At 40.3% G+C, this 17,172-nt stretch overlaps 1 protein-coding gene and 1 long non-coding RNA gene across 8 annotated transcripts in view; one reads left to right on the plus strand and one right to left on the minus strand.

Annotated features, from left to right (window-relative positions):
* Window positions 1–4,103, minus strand: part of LOC135277795 (uncharacterized) — an 80,298-nt gene extending 76,195 nt beyond the window's left edge. Inside the window, exons 1-2 of one of the 2 annotated variants that reach the window (XR_010345387.1) lie at window positions 4,043–4,103; window positions 2,305–2,402 (exon numbers count right to left, since the gene is read on the minus strand). This is a non-coding gene — a long non-coding RNA (uncharacterized LOC135277795). Of the gene's footprint in view, window positions 1–2,304; window positions 2,403–2,642; window positions 3,150–4,042 lie in introns of those variants that run through there. The other variant, XR_010345388.1, reaches the window with a different exon arrangement.
* PRDM5 (PR/SET domain 5) overlaps window positions 3,116–17,172 on the plus strand; it is a 221,256-nt gene continuing 207,199 nt past the window's right edge. For 5 of the 6 annotated variants that reach the window (XM_012473046.2, XM_064383912.1, XM_012473047.2 and 2 more), the window contains exon 1: window positions 3,529–3,772. In XM_012473046.2, the coding sequence (XP_012328469.2) occupies window positions 3,680–3,772 (93 nt within the window). In that variant the 5' untranslated portion in view covers window positions 3,529–3,679. Of the gene's footprint in view, window positions 3,183–3,528; window positions 3,773–17,172 lie in introns of those variants that run through there. The other variant, XM_012473048.3, reaches the window with a different exon arrangement.

Consider the following 17,172-nt stretch of genomic DNA (forward strand, 5'->3'; position numbering starts at 1 on the left):
GTACTACATACAAGTGTATGGTACCTTTCTTAAAATCAAGACATTAAGAAAAATTTAATGTTCAGCCTTTTTCAGGTTTCAAGGGAAATCTTTTCATGGTGCTGCTGCTATTGTAGAGTCAATGCTGAGGATGTTTTAGGAGCACGAGTTTGACACCCTTACTCTGCATTTTAATAAACTTTTTTAAAAAATCACATCAAATAAATCTTTATTCTCTTCTGCTCTGGAAATTTGGTTTTGTATTCAATTATTACAAAATCCCTCTGGTTCTCTGGTAACTGAAGACAAATAAGGTTCAGCTTATTATTATTTTCTCTTTCTATCAATCAGGCTTTTAGTCTACCATGGTGCTTGGAATCAATCATTAATAACAAAGACACAATTAAAAGAGCTTGAGTGTGTGTGTAAATACTGATGGTATGGTAAAATAATTAATTAATATACAGTCATAATTCAAGTCTTCCCTAAAATGAGAAAACAAGGCCCACTCAAGCACATAAGTTTAAATGCAATAACTAGAGCTTGCTTTAGACTTATCAATGAAAAAAATTCCTCCAAAAGCAAATTTGAAAGGAGGAGCAATGTATTTTGAATAATTTCTTGTGTGTCAAGACAGTGCAATATTTTCTAGAATAAGTAAATCAGGTGCTTGGTAGTACTTTAATATCAATTTTTTGATTTTCTTGTTTATTTTTTAAAGACTGGATTTAAACTCTTGATATAAAGCAGACTTTTAATTTCCCGTTTTTCAAAGATAATACCGAAAGGTCACTTTCTAGCTTTTAAAGTTTTAAGAAATGACTCATCGTATTACCACTGTCTTATAGGCTTCAAAATCAAATTTCCGGTCAATATTGTGCATTTTGATTTGGCAAACATGTATCCTTTTTATGTGTTGTAATGGAACTTGTTATTAAGGACTTTTTATTGCTAGTTCCCATGTCTTAGTTAGTAGATCTTCAGAACACTCCATTAAATAGATCAAAAGAACACTGAATGCTTTAATGAAATATACTGAGTGCATCAATTGTACAAAAATATCTCACCAAGATTCATAAAATATCTGGAAAGTTTCTTATATTGATTTCAGATTTATCTTTAAAATGTTAGGCTGGGCACAGTGGCTCATGCCTGTAATCCCAGCACTTTGGGAGGCCAAGGCAGGCGTATCACAAGGTCAGGAGTTCAAGACCAGCCTGGCTAACATGGTGAAAACCAGTCTCTACTAAAAATAGAAAAAAATTAGCTGATCATGGTGGCACATGCCTGTCATCCCAGCTACTCAGGAGGCTGAGGCAGGACGATTGGTTGAACCAGGACCCAGGAGGCGGAGGCTGCAGTGAGCTGAGATTGCGCCACTGCATTCCAGTCTGGGCTACAAAGCAAGACTGTGTCTCAAAAAAAAAAAAATATATATATATATATATATATATATATATATATATATACTTTCACTATTTTCTATTTAGTAAAGATGCCTACATTCAGAGAGGGGGATTCTCAAGGCTGCAGCCTTGCTCCCCAGAAAGACAGCATGCAACCAAATATTTGAGAGAGATGCCAAAGCAAGGGTCATCCCTAAATAAGGATTGTTTCAGATTAAAACCAAAAAAACATGTTTTCCTTTCTAGTGATCAAAAGCTGTGGAAATTTTTTGCGCCCAAAGAAACATGGCAGAGCATTTGACTGAGAGCCCTGTATGGCTTGAAGGTGGCTCAAGCCTGTGTTTGACAAGGAGCTGAATGCTCGAGGAAAATGCTAGGGCCCCACCTTCTGGACTGTGGTCTGGTTCCAGCTGGGCCCAGCGTATCTGGTCTGGCTTGGTCTCAGCCCGGTTCAAACGACCTCTGGAAGACCTACTTAGTCCCGTTTTTTGTGAGGCACAACAAAGAGCCAAGTAAATTGTAGGCTCACCATAGATTAGTTTGAACATCTCAGATCAGATTCAGAAGTGACTTTCATTCAAGACATATTTACCTACTATGTGTTTCAAGGCAATGGAACTCCAAATTCCCCCAAAAGAGAGTTTTTGTTTTTGTTGATGTATTTTCCCTTAGAGAAGTTAGAGATCTATGGTAAGTCAAAGGTACCAAAACTCACAGAGGGGCTAACTGTTCCTCTCCTGCTGTGAAAGCTAAACTTATATTTCTTAGAGACAGGATTATGTAATCATTTACTGTGTTCCTTAAAGTCTCCGAATACTGCCATTACATGATTTTCTTTTTCCATTATGATTTTTGTTCTTGCTTTTTAAACCTTTTTCCAAACTTGGATCAATATCTACATAGGGGCCGGGTGTAGTACCTCAAGCCTGTAATCCCAGCATTTCAGGAGGCCAACGCGGAAGAATCCCTTGAGCCCAGGAGTTCAAGATCAGCCTGGGAGACATAGCTAGACCCTGTCTAAGAAAAAAAAAAAAAAAAAAAAATTAGGAACTGTCTATGTTCCAAGGGTTTCCTGCAGAAACAGGAATCGTTTCCATGGTGTGTGTGTGTGTAGTCTGTAAATTTGTCAAACGTTTGTGTGTGCTTTTAATGGTTTATGAGAACATCAACTAAGAACATCAAATGGTTTCCAAGACCTTAGAGTAGAAAATCACCATGAATATCAAGAGAAATGAATATAGATGGCCCCTGGCTCACCTTGAAGGATGAAGCAGGCTTTTAAAGGTCCTGGGCACACTGCACAGCCTAACTAAAAACACTGAAACAAAATTTGTAACTTTATTTCATTGTTGTGACACCAGATTCTATTGTTTGGGTGCCCCTCCTGTCTCCCACATATCCACTTCCGTATGTCTGAAAATCCTAATAGGTCCGATTATCAAGCAAGGGAGGTCTCAGGAATACTATACCTCGAGAAATGTAAGAACTTCCCAGAGGTGATGTTACCAGAAAAATCAAGTTTCCAGGGATTTAAACATTAAATTGTTTGCAACGTATTTCTCCATACATTAATCAACATACTTTGGGATCCCTTATTAATTCAAACCGCTGCAACAAAAATGAAAAAAAGCAAACATGCCTAACTCGAATGTGAGAAGCACGGAAATTTCCTAGACCGAAGGGCTAGTTCTTAATAGTCGGCAATAAGCTGACTTGCAGAGTCAGAAACTTGATAAAGTTGTTTTAGAGGATGCCCCAGCTGTGAGAAGGTCCATTCCGTTTTGCAGCTGAAGATAAGTAAGCAAGATTGCCCTATGTAATGGTTAAGTGGGGCAAGGATCGAAAACCCAAAGCTGGACAAAGGCGGGAACGCACGCCGCTGTGCCGGGGCCAGGGGTGCTGACGGCCCGCGCAGCTCGCGAGCCTCCGGGTTTGAGGCTCCGGGGTCAGCCCTGCTCCGGGCTTCGCGCCCGGGCGCGGGTCCGAGCCGCCAACTTCGGGCCAATCAGCGAGCGGCGTCCCGGCGCCCGCGGCGCCCAGGCCCGCGCCCCCAGCGCCCCCGCGACAGAAATGATAGCTACGGATCCGGGCCGAGCCCGACCCGGGACGAGGAGGGGCTGAGCCGCGGGGGATCCTGGAATCGGCAGGGAGGTGGGGATTCTGGGAGGAAAACTCCATTTCCTCCTTCCCTGCCGGCTTCTACCCTCTACCCTGGCACCCCAAATTTCTATGTGTCGCCTGCCGGGCGCAGATCGCCGGTGTTGAGCCAGGCGGCGGCCGCCGCGGCTAGGAAAATGCTGGGCATGTACGTGCCGGACAGGTTCTCCCTGAAGTCTTCCCGGGTTCAGGACGGGATGGGGCTCTACACCGCCCGCAGAGTGAGAAAGGTGGGTGACCCCGCGGCGGCCTGCGCGCCCCTGCACCTCGCGCGCCCTGCGCCTTCTGCAGTCGCCCCGCCGCAGGGCCCGGGGCGCGGCTGGCCTCACCCCAGTGGCCCCTCGCCGGGGCCGAACCAGGCTTCCGCGGGAAGGCCGGGGACCGCGGGGCGCGGCGGGGGCGGACTTTGCTCGCCGCGCCACCCGAGCAGGCTGCGCCACGTAGGTGGCGGCAGTGCGCGCTTCGCTGCCGACCGGTCCAGGGGCGGAACTGCGACCGACCTCCTAGCTGCAAGATGTCTTTCCTCTCACCCGCAGGAAGTGAGCGCGGCGGGAGCCTCCCTCTTCCTCGGTTAAGGGTGTGAGCTGCGTCTTTGCGTTGGCGAAGGCATGCGTGGGCGGGTGTCTTCCCCCGCGCGCACGCAGCGCCGCCGCCGCCGCCTCTTCCCCTTTAGGGTGAATTAATGTGGCTAGAAACTCCTAACTTTCCATGCGTGGATGGCTGGAGCAGCCCATAGCGCCGCTCCATACAGACCGTAAAAATCTCATTCATACACCCAGGATTTCCTTCCCTGCTTCTGAAATGTGTTATATGTGCCTTCAGGGAGGTGTCAACCAGATGATCTTTGAATCTCTGTACCTTTTTTCTCTGCTTTTTTTTTGGATTTGTCTCCAACATCGGTTCGATCTCTCCATCCAGGAAGTTGCATGTGATGAGAGGGAGCACATTGCTCAGTTCATACAGGAAGGGCCTGGAAGCGTTGGATGTTGAAAGCAAAGGCCTAGGAAGAGAGGCCACAGGAACAGTCCAGCTCTTTGGATTTGGTTTTATAATATAACTTGTTAGAGTCGTCCTAGACTCCCTCGTCCCCCTTTCTTAGTTGTTGCTTTATAAGATGGAGGTTTGGGCAAGAACAGGCTTGTTCAGGTATGTTAACAAGAGGTTCAGAGGATGCACTCCGAGACACTAGGGTGCTTTTCATCTGCATATAATCCCCTCCCCTTAGCCTCTGACCTAAAGAGCTGGTGAAGAGTGAGTAGAAAGTGCTACTAATCTCCAAAAGGGGCTTGACAACATGATCTCCAGTCATCCTTCAGGGCAAAATTGGAAAAAATGAACCACTTATTTATTTTTTCAAATGGAAGTTGGGAAGAATGTTCAAATATTAAAAACAGTAATAAATACTTTATCTGAATTAGAGGGATATTGAATAGTCGCTCAATGGCCAAATGTTAAATCAACATTCTTTGAAAGCCAAATACAACTATCACCAAATGACTTCTGTATAGAGTTAAAATTCTGCTTTTAATTCATTCTTTTAAAATGTGAAAAATTCTCAAACAGACCTTCCTTAAAGGTTTCTGGCTTAAATGTAATTACTTAAAAAATTAAACACAGTTAAAAATCATTTTATTTAATGTTATGAATAGTACTGTACCAAAACAACTCTACAAAGATTAGAATTATTACATAATCCTTGTTGTTTGCCTCATATTACCATATAGGTTTTTAGAAACAGCTGGCCAACCTACTTTCTTTTAAGATTTTTATTAATTTCAGCTTATTTTTTCATGTATTTGATTACTTGCAAGTATTTTACTTTGGGGCATGCAATGAACAGCTTCCAAAATCATCATATGTTATTGTATCACTTTACTATTGCAGTGATAAATAGATACTTATCTTTTTCTGGCCAGTTTAACTTTAATATATAAAACACATAGAGATTTTCATCTAGATCACATTTAGAATGCTTGCCTCTCTTTCAAAGTGAATATGCAGATGTTTGCAATAAATCCAAACTATTATTGACATTTAGTTATGATCCCAAGATAATTCAGTCACAAGGTCGTGGACAGGTTTGTTGATGTCAGAAATAACCTTAAAGCAAGCTTCGGTTCCTTTTCCTTCCAAAATCTGAGGACAAAGACAAAGCTAAAGCCAAATAGCAGACTTTAGCTGAATTGTGAGGCTTCAGCTGAATATCAGTGCATCCCTTACCTGTTTGTGGAAGGCAAACAGTCCCTCAATTCTTAGGTATTTTCTAAGTTACCTTGTACTAGGCCTAACTCTGGCCATAAATCAAGGGATCTGAGAAGAGAGATTTATCAGCTGCTACATTAAAGACCTTACTTAAAAGATTTCATGCTCTTTATTCTAAACAAATTTTGGAAGATACCACTTTTGATACATGTGTTGGAAATTACAGATATTTTGCTACACTTTTATAACACATATGCTTGTATAACACTACTGTTTTAAAAAGTAATTGCAATTCAAGCCATCTGTTGATTTCAAATTCAGATAATCGAATCCAGATTGAGGTTGGGGAATCTTACTCCCCACCCCCATTACATTCGCCAGGTTGAGATGGGATTTTCTTGCTGGTGGGACCCCTTAATCCTTCTGTAGTCCTAGCCCTTGTTGTGCAGTGCTTCCTACAGTGGTGGTGTCTTTGCAGCAGACTCACCTAATTCTCTGGCTTTACCTTAGTCTTACTAGATTTTTCCGTGGCAATTATCTTTTTTTGCTGGTCTGTTGCCTCTAATTTTTTTTTTCCAGTATAAAAATCTGTACAGTAACAACTCAAGAAAAGGAAAAGAATCAGCAAGCTTTTGAGTAGAAAAAGGAGACCTGAGTTCATTCACACTTTTACACATTGTGATTTGCTAATAATCAGAATAAGAAAACATAATTGACACTTTTTGCATGCTATGTGCCAGACCCTGTCTAAGTGCTTGCTGTGTTTTCTCGGGAGCCCAGCTGAATGCTTCAGTCAAAATGCGGCATTTTAGGTTGCAAAGTATTATGCAGATTAAAGTTAATATTAGTTACTCAAAGCTCATAAATTAAGTATGCATCCAATAAAAATTTAAAGTTAAGCAAACACCTTACTACATTACATTTTTTGTTTCATGACTATTTTTTTCCTAGCTTGCTTGTATGATTAACCACCAGTGGGTGGTGTTTTTGACATTATGCCTGAAGCTGCAAAGTGGAAAGGTTTGCAGATTAAAATCACATACTCAAGCTCTCAGATTATGTGATTTTCAGGAAAAGATTAAGGTGGAAATACACTACTCTCAGCTTTCTTTCCTTTTAGATATTTTGGCCATAGGTTTTCCTTTTCCTTCTCTGACTTTCAGTCATTTAATCATTCATATGTGGCAGGTACTGTACTAGGCCCTGGGGATACACAGGTGAGCGAGACAGACAAGGTCTTTTTCTGCAAGGAGCTTGCTTTCTTACGTGGGAAGATAGGCAGTAAACAAGTAGAAAATGGATGATGACGAAAATGATTGAGGTATGTGTTAACATAAATGCAGGAAATAAACAAGATGAGGTATTAGAGAGTAAATGAGGGGTGGGTCTACTTTAGGTGGGCCAACAGGGAAGACTTCTCAGAGGAAATTACATGTGAGCAGAGAGCTGAAGAAGCTCAGTCAGCCAGGAGAGTATCTGGGAAGAGAATTGCAGAGAGCCAACCTGTTCAGTATAAAGCTCTTCCTCCTTCAAAGTGCCTGTCTCTGGGCTTTGGTCAGAGGCATGCTTCCCTGCCTGTGGGATAGCCACTTGGCAGGGAGTCTTGTAGCTCATAGTTGCCTCTCAGATACGTATGCCTTCCACAATTCCAACTCCTTCCTTTCCAAACCAAGGCACACACCTTGACTGTCACTGAGGGATTTGTACTAAAGTCATTTGGTCAGGTAAAATCTTAAGTTAAAAAAAAAAAAAAAAAAAAAACTACAGGTGTGGTGGCTCATGCCTGTAATCCCAGCACTTTGGGAGGCCGAGGTAGGCAGACCACCAGGTCAGGAGTTTGAGACCAGCGTGACCAACATGGTGAAACCTTTTCTCTACTAAAAATACAAAAATTAGCCGGGCATGGTTGTGTGCCCCTGTAATCCCAGCTACTCAGGAGGCTGAGGCAGGAGAATCTCTTGAACCCGGGAGGGGGAGACTGCAGTGAGCCGAGATTGTGCCATCACACTCCAGCCTGGATGACAGAGTGAAACTCCATCTCAAAAAAAACAAAAAAACAAAAAAACAAAAACCCTGAAGTAAAGGATTAAAGGTGAGTTTGTAAAAATACAATAAGATTTTAAGCAAAAGTCAGATTGTACAAAGTTACAAAAAATATATATCAAAGAAATAAAAAAAAACCGAAACAGAAAAGTAAAAAAGCCCATAGAGGAAAAATCACCATGCATAAATGTTAATAAAGGAAGACCAGACTTTGTGGGATAAGGTGTTATGTTGATCAGTGTAGAAGGTGACTTGTCTGAAGAAACATGGATTTGTAGCCTAGGGCTAAAAATCTGCCAGTGAATGTTTGCTTACGTTTCCTGGTGGCTGATGATAACTAATCTGGAAACATAATCAGGGGAAAAGTAATCATGAAGCCTGCCATGTATACTATCTCTTCCCTGCGTTCACACATTCACACTTCTCCACAGTGACTCAAGGCAGCTCTTTGTATTTCCTGGTGTTGTTAAAAATTTTCTAAATTATGTAACTACTCTAATATTTTCTCCAAAACTATATTTTGGTTTTTGTGTGTGATAATAGCAGCTACAAGTAATTAATTAATTCAACAAGTATTTATTAAGCTATGACAGTTTTTAGGCACTGTTCTAGTTACTAGTTGCAGAAGAGTGAGTGACAGAGACAAGTCACTAGAGGCTTTTACACAGTTAAGTCTTGCAGTAAGCCTGCAAGGGGGCTGTTAGTATCCCTGTTTTATGGATGAGGGAGCTGATGTTGAGGAGGGTTATATCAGTCATAAGTGGGTTAATGAAAATTTGAACTCAGGTCATTCTATATACCCTTTTCCTTAAAAAAAGTTTTTTTCTCCATATAAAATGCTGTATTCACAACTACACAAACACATGCAACACTTAAAAAAAAAAAAACATGAGTTTACAAAAATAAGAGTAAACTCGCTTCATCATCTCACATTTTTCATTCAGTGATATCTTGTGAAAATCCCTTTAAGTTATCTGCCTTGGCTCTGTTATTTTTAATGTCTGAATATAATCTATGCTGTGGATGTGCCATAATTTTTATTTATTCAGGTCTTGCTTTACACCTTCATTTAACAAATCTTTATCACTCTATATCCCAAGACCTGTACTTTTCACTTTGGGGTACAATAAGAAAATGGTTATTCTGGCTCTCGTGGAGGTTGCATTCCAGTGAGGGGAAACACAAAGTAACAGACCTATCAGATAACTTTTATACTATGTTAAATGTGATTAGCCTTATAGAAAAAAGAAAAAGAGCTAGGTACGGTTGACTTGGCAGAAAAGGTATGTGGGGGGGTGTGTGGGATGTTACGAATGTTAGATGGATCAGCTAATCCTTACTAAACAGGAGAGGTTTGGGCAATTATTTGAAGGATGGTAGGAAATTAGCCAAAGCTATATCTACAGGAAGAACATGGTATGCAGAAGGGGCAGCTACAGTAAAGGGCCTGAGACGAGAATTTGCCTGTTGCATTCCAAGAACGAGGAGGTCAGTGTGGCTGGAATGAGCAATTAGTTGAGGAGGAGGTCAGAGAGCTCGTGAAGAGATGAGTGTTAGGGGAAGAACGACTGCTCAGGGCCCTTTCGGCCACTGCAAAGACTTTTACTTTGAGTGAAATGAGAAGGCAGAGTTTTGAGCAAAGGAGTGACATAAGTTTATCAAGCATGACTCTGGTTGTTCTGTTGAGAACAGTTTGCCACAGGGCAAGTGTGTAAACTGGGAGAGTTAGCATTCTACTGCAGTAATCTGTGTGAGAGGTGATGGCCATTTAGACCAAGATGGTGGCTACTTTGGTAGTGTTTTTTTGTTTTTTGTTTTTTTTTAAGATGGAGTCTTGCTCTGTCACCTGGGCTGGAGTGCAGTGGCACGATCTCGGCTCACTGCAACCTCCGCCTCCTGGGTTCAAGCAATTCTCCTCCCTCAGCCTCCTAAGTAGCTGGGATTACAGGCACATGCCACCACACCCAGCTAATTTTTGTATTTTTAGTAGGGACAGGGTTTCACCATGTTGTTCAGGCAGGTCTCGAACTCCTAACCTCGTGATCCGCCTGCCTTCGTCTCCCAAAGTACTGGGATTATCGCCCAGCCGGTAGTGTATTTTTAAAGGTAGAGGTAATAGAACATGCTGATAGGATTGGATGTAAAGTGTGAAAGAATGGGAAGGATTCAGGATGATTTCCAAGGATTTTAGCCTGAGGAATTGGAAGGATTGGATTGTCAGCCAACAACTGAGATGGAGAAGATTACGGGTAGAGCAGATTTGAAGAGGGCAGATCAGGTGTTCAGTTTAAGGCCTGTTGTTTTTGAGATGTCTATTAGACAACAAAGGGATATGTCAAAGTGTCAGTGAGATACAACTGTGTAATGCAGTTCCTCCTTCCCATTCTTTAAAACGTCACACATTTTATATTACATGTTACACAACTTACAGTATTTTTACTTTTTTCTTTAGGTCATCAGTGATCTTTTAGAGCAAGTACAGCTAAGACAAATTGTCTTTGTTATGTACCTTTACTTTTTACCATTACATTTAGCTATTATTTATTTTTGAGACAGTCTTGCTCTGTCACCCAGCCTAAAGTGCAATGGCACAATCTCAGCTCACTGCAACCTTTGCCTCCTGGGTTCAAGCTATTCTTCTGCCTCAGCCTCCTGAGTAGATTATAGGCTCCCACCACCATAGCCAGATAATTTTTATATTTTTAGTAGACAGGGTTTTACCATGTTGGCCAGGATGGGCTTGAACTCCTAACCTCAAGTGATTTGCCCGCCTTGGCCTCCCAAAGTGCTGGAATTACAGGTGTGAACCACTGTACCTGGGCTATTTATTTATTTTGAACTAAGTTCTGTCTGGTATCATATTTGAAAGCTGAAGCACATCATTTAACATTTCTTATGTCACTCGTTTGCTGGCAATGAATTTTCTCAGCATTTATCTGCCCTTCTGCCATGCTCTTGTTCTTCTCCCCACGGTGGACTTCACTGTGTTATTTTTTGGTGCTTGGTGGGCTGATGGTCAGGGATGTGGGAGAATGGACAGTCTTTGTCCATTCTCCCTCTTATGTAAGCTTCCTGTGCCTGGGCCCTGGGAGTTGGGCTTTCTCAATATGCCTGCTCCTCTTCGCCGGAAGAGCTAATGTTTTGCCTTATGTCAGTGGTTGGTCTTTTGTGGATGAACATTTCTTGTCCCTTCCCCAGTGGTAGGAGTCCCTTGATTGTTGTGGTCTAATTGCTTGAGCCTGTACTGTTTCCTGCCCTTATCCCAGCAGTGGTGGATCTTTACAGGGGACAGCCTGGGGATGATGTAGTTTGCTGCTTTTCTTGCAGTAGCTAAACCTTTCCTCTGATATGAGAAAAAGATCAGGACAGGAGGTGTACACTGTCATGACATTCTTTGCAGCAGCTGCTGTTCCTCTCTTGCATGCCAGCACCACTGAGGAAGTCTCTCTTTGTTCTCCCATCTGTTCCCCAACCTCTCTCACTTGGGAAGTCCTTGGAAAAGAATGTCAGCGTGCCTGTCACATCCCTTGGGTCTGGGGCTTGTTGTAGTTCTATACCTTCATGCTGTCTCACATTCCTCCTTTAGCAAGTTGTTAAAATGTTAGTTGATTTCTTGTTTGGATGATGGATGGAAGAAGGCACTGGCCACAGGTAAGCTAGTGCTCTCCTTAAGAAAAGTTATGAGTTTTGCAGTTTATCATTCTCATTGTTAGGATAGTACTGATACTCTTTATAACCTCTTGGTGGAAACTGAACTTTTATTTATTTTTATTTATGTATTTTTTATTTCCATAGCATTAGGGATACAAGTGGTTTTTGGTTACAAGGATGAATTGTATACTGGTGAACTCTGGGATTTTGGTGTACCCCTCACTAAGTAGTGTATATTATATCCAATATGGAGTTTATTATCTCTCAACTCCTCCCAGTCCTTCTTCTGAATGTCCAGTGTTCATTATACCACTCTGTATGCCTTTGTGTACCCACAGCTTAGCTCCCAGTTCTAAGTAAGAACATGTGGTATTTGGTTTTTCATTTCTGCTTTACTTCACTTAGAATAATGGCCTCCAGCTCGATCCAAGCTGCTGTCAAAGACACTATTTTGTTATTTTTTTATGGCTGAGTAGTATTCCATTGTATATATATACCACATTTTCTTTTATCCACTTAGAGGTTGATGGGCACTTAGGTTGATTCCATATCTTTATAATTGTCAATTACACTGTGATAAACGTACATGTGCAGGTGTCTTTTTGATACAATGACTCTTCCTTAGGGTAGATACCCCAGTAGTGGGGTTGCTTGATCAAATGGCAGATCTGCCTTTTGTTCTATTAGACAACTCCATACTGGTTTCCATAGAGGTTGTACTGATTTGCATTCCCACCAACAGTGTATAAGCATTCCTTTTTTAAAACCACATCCATGCCAACATCTATTTTTTGTGTGTGACTTTTTAATAATGGCCATTCTGGCTGGGATATGGTGTATACCATTGTGATTTTAATTTGCATTTCCCTCATGATTAGTGATATTGAGCATTTTTTCATGTTTGTTGGCCATTTGTATATCTTCTTTTGAGAATTGTCTATGTCATTTGCCCACTTTTTGATTGATGCTGATAATGTTTCAGTTCTGTGGATTCTGCATATTGGCCCTTCATTGGATGCAGAGTTTGAAGATATTTTCTCCCATTCTATGTACGTAGAATATTGAAACTGAACTTTTAGATAAAAATTTAAAATTAAATGACAGTTTCTCTATATTCTTTTTTAAAAAAATTATGTAACAAATCTCTCTGGTTTTGAAAGAGATACTTCAAAATCTCCCACTGCAGTTCTTATTGCATTTCTAATATTGTTTTGTTTCTCACTACTGTGTTGTATTCATAAATATAGTTTTTATCATCACATAATGTCCTTTATCCTGTTTACTACATTCACCCATTAATTTCAACTTGTCTGAGATTGACACTATTGCTCTTTTTTTTTTTTTTTTTTTTGGCTTTTATTTGTATCTCTTTGTCCACTCATGTTAGTCTATTTTTAGTCATTTTATCTTTTTGTAATCATATATAGCTAGATTATAGTTTATAATACAGTATTATAGCCTCATTTAGTGGGAGAATTTTGCTCCTTCACATTTAGTATAATGACTGATATAATTGATTTTATTTATTTTTGCCATCTTCATTCTCATTGTTTTATATTGTAACTTATTTTTTCTTTTTCTTTTTTTTGGTTAGGACACTGATTTTTCCTTTCTCGTCTCTTATTACTTTGTTCTTCTCTTCTTTTTCTTTAATAATTTATTTATTCTTTCTCTCCTTCGCAATCAGATGTACGTAATTTTATTAACTGATAGCTAGGGTGCAACTGTTTCTGCCACAAAAACACACCGTTTTTTCCACAAGGCATTCCATTTTCCTGTTACTTCCCTCTTCTCTGTCCTTCTGGTCTCTCTCCCCCATGCAATTTTTGGAATACTTTATCTTCCTGTCTCCCTTCCCAGCAATTCCTCTAAGTTTTGATGAATGGTAGGTTACTTACTAGAATCTTTTAAAGTATACTCTTGTGGTTTCAAGAGTTATTTAGCTCGTATATTCCATGTACCTAGTTTATTGTTAATCATGTGTGCATATACACCAGGTATCTGCCTTCTTCTTCCATTTTCTGTTCTTTTTTTCCTGGTTCATTTGGTTAGAGACTTTTATTTATGGTACTTTTTCTAACTAGATCATGTGGTTAATGTTTTCTCTGGGTCTGTATATGTTAAGTAGTCTCTTTTCACCTGACTATAAAGGATCTCTTGACTTGGTGATTCTCACGTTGTATCTTTTCTTTGTAGTCTGTAGATGTTTTTGTACTATTTTGTAGGTTCCAGCTGGAGGTGTTTGATGCCAGTCTAATTTTCTTATACTTTATAGGTTACCTTTTATTTCTGCCTGGATGCTAGTAAGAGTTAGTAAGAGTCAAGATCAGGGAGTTTACTAGAACCTGCCTAGACTCCTTCGTCATCATCATTCTAGATTGGGAATGAGTGAGGTCATTTAATTTACAGAAACAGGTTTATCTTTAGCCTAGAAAATTATTAATTCTTATTAATTATTGCCTCTTACTGTGTACAGTAGCTCTTTGGGAGCTGTAATCCTAGCACTTTGGGAGGCTGAATGGGAGGATTGGTTGAGTTCAGAAGTTCGAGACCAGCCTGGGCAACATAGTGAAACCCTGTCTCTATGAAAAAAAAAGTGTTGCTAGGCATGGTGGCATATGCCTGTAGTCCTAGCTATTGGGAGTCTGAGGTAGGGATAGGAGGATTGCTTTAGTCCAGGACATGGAGGCTGCAGTGATCACACTGCTGCACTCCAGCTGGGGTAAGAGTGACACCCTGTCTTTCAAAAAATAAATGCCTCTTGATATGGTTTGACTCTGTGTCCCCACCCAAATCTCACCTTGAATTATAATCCCCATGTGTCAAGGGCAGGACCAGGTGGAGGTAATTGGATCATGGGGCAGTTTACCCCATGCTGTTCTCGTGATAGTGAGTTCTCACAATAGTGAGTTCTCACGAGATCTGATGGTTTTATAAGTGTCCAGCATTTCCCCCACTTGCATTCACTAGGTCCTGCAGCCCTGTGAAGGTGTCTGCTTCTTCTTTGCCTTCCATCATGATTCTAGGTTTCCTGAGGCCTCTCTAGCAATGCAGAACTGTGAGTCAATTAAACCTCTTTCCCTTATAAAGTACCCAGTCTCAGGAAAGTTCTTTATAGCAGTGTGGGTATAGACTAATATACTTCTCATCCCATTAAAAAAGTACTCTGTAGTTATGTTTTTTTAAATGTGAGATTTCTAAATATCGTATTTTTATCTGTCCATAGTTTTCAGTTGAGATAATTTTTTGAATTTGATTCTTGTCTCTTTATTTCAATTCATTCTCTGAAGATATTCAATTGGTAAGTTAATGGATTTTTTTTAATCATTAAAAGTATTTAATTTTTATTATTTTTAATATCTTTTTTCCTAACCACAAAATAACACATACATTCATAAAAATGAAAAATACAGATAGGTACAATAAGAAAATAAAAATGTTATGTATTTTAACTCTTAAAAGGCTTTTTGTTGTTGTTGTTGTTTTGAGTGCTGTATTTGAATCTCCTTTGGTAATTCAAGTATTCCCTTTAGTTGAGGTATTCTGTCTGCTACAGAACACAGAGCCTGGGCCTCATTTTTCTGCCTTATATTCCTCTCTCTGGCAGCTGGGCTCCTTTGTATGGGCTATTTCCCTTGGTTGACCCATGGAGCTCAAGACTGATTATTGAATAGTCCTCTGTGGTGTCAGTCCTGCAGGTGGTAGAAGACAAATGGGTCTCTTTTCAGTGGGACCATGCTGGCAGATAGGCTGTCAGTTCCCTGTCAGTTTTCTGGTCTCTTGTACTTTCCTGGGCATCAAGAGCAGGAAAGATTGAGCCCCCTCCATCTCTGACTTTCAAATTATTTTTTGGGATTCCCTGGTTTTCAGTCCTTTTTCCCTGGTCACTCTGCTGTCCTCTACTTTATTACTAAGCCCACTGGAGAGAACACCTCACACCAGTTGTCTTCCAGATCCTAAGGCTTCAGTTGCACCCATTTGCCCACAGATGCTAGTAGTAGTTGTTTTGCTTAAAAGAAGAAAGTAACTTAGGTTTGAGGGTGAAAGGGAAAGGTGCTGCATTCAGGTAACCATATATCCACAATCCTTTTTGTCCCACAAGTGCTCTGCATTTTCATTTTGTATTATTTTGCAAGTGATGCATTTCATAAAGAAGAATTTTGTTTTATTGTGGGCACCACTGAGTTTCCTTCCCCTGACCTCTGCTATATCAATTGGAGTAAGAGAGACAACCACAGTAATTGAACTTGGAGTTTTTGTTATCCCTCTAACAGGAAGTTGGCAGATGGAACAGGATGTTTGTTGCCATTAGTTCAGTGGCTCAAAACGTCAGGGCAGAAGTTTTGCAATGCTCGTGGACTCAAGATGGCTTTTCAGCCCCAGCTATCATGCTCATTTTGCAGGTGGGGAGAAAGAGGATTGGGTATACTTTTTAGTTGACTCAGCTTCATTTAAGAACTTGTATGGGCCAGGTGCAGTGGCTCACACCTGTAATCCCAGCACTTCGGGAGGCCGAGGCCAGTGTATCACCTAAGGTCAGGAGTTCGAGACCAGCCTGGCCAACATGGTGAAACCTTATCTCTACTAAAAATACCAAAAATTAGCTGGGCATAGTAGTGGGCACCTATAATCCCAGCTACTCAGGGGGCTGAGACAGGAGAATCACTTGAACCCAGGAGGTAGAGGTTGTGGTGAGCTGAGATTGCACCATTGCACTCCAGCCTGGGCAACAAGAATGAAACTGTCTTAGAAAGAAAAAAAAAAATTGTGTGATAGTTCCATACAATGATTTCTGATTGCAGGTTGTTTCCTCCCCTCTCTTCAAGATAAACATAGTATTTTACCTGGATACATTAGTACCCTTAACAAGATCAGTGTTCTAGTACTAAGGAGAAGGGATATAGGGTAGCAACTAGTCTGCCTCAGACTTCCTACGGTAGGGAAGGAAGATGGGATATTTTTCACATTGAATTTTCAAGAAACACATTTAATACATTATTGAAGGCCTACTTGTATTGCAAAGGTACAGACATGCACAGTAGTTTAACATTGAAACATAATTATGTTCTAAGTGAGGACTTCAGTCTCCTTCTGTGAAAAAAAATCATTATTTCAAATATAAATGACTCCAGTGCAGATCTATTTACTTTAATATATTTATTTAATCTATATGTATATTTTTTATTTCTGACCTATTTCAAAGTAAATTACAGACATTGTGACAATTCACTCAATACTTTAGCATAAGGACATTCTCCCAAATAGCCATTTTAGCAAATCCAACAAAAATAACAGTAATTTCCTAATGTCTTCTAATGCTAGCCCATATTTAAATTACTCCACAATTGCCTCTAAAATGTTCTTATAGCTATTTATTTTTGAACCAGGATCTGATCAAAGACTACACATTACATTTAGTTATGTCTATGAAATATCTGTTTAATCCCTCCCTCCCCGTTTTTAATAACAGTGATTCTCTGAAGAGATCAGGCTAGTTGTAGAGTATCTCACATCTGGATTTATCTGATTACATTCCCAGGGCTTTATTTAACTTGTTTCTCTATCTTCTATAATTCATGCTGTCTGGAAGTTATATGTAATATTTCTGGCAAAAAATACATTATGGAGTGATGCTGGTTTATTTGTACTGCATAATAGTAGGGGCCATATCATGTGTCTGGCTCCCCACTGTTACTGATGCCACTATTGGGTTAAGGTAATTTTTCTATTGTAA

This window comes from Aotus nancymaae, unplaced genomic scaffold (assembly GCF_030222135.1).
Source record: "Aotus nancymaae isolate 86718 unplaced genomic scaffold, 86718_ANA_hifiasm-v0.15.2.pri h1tg000033l, whole genome shotgun sequence".
In the NCBI taxonomy this organism is placed as follows: domain Eukaryota; kingdom Metazoa; phylum Chordata; class Mammalia; order Primates; family Aotidae; genus Aotus; species Aotus nancymaae.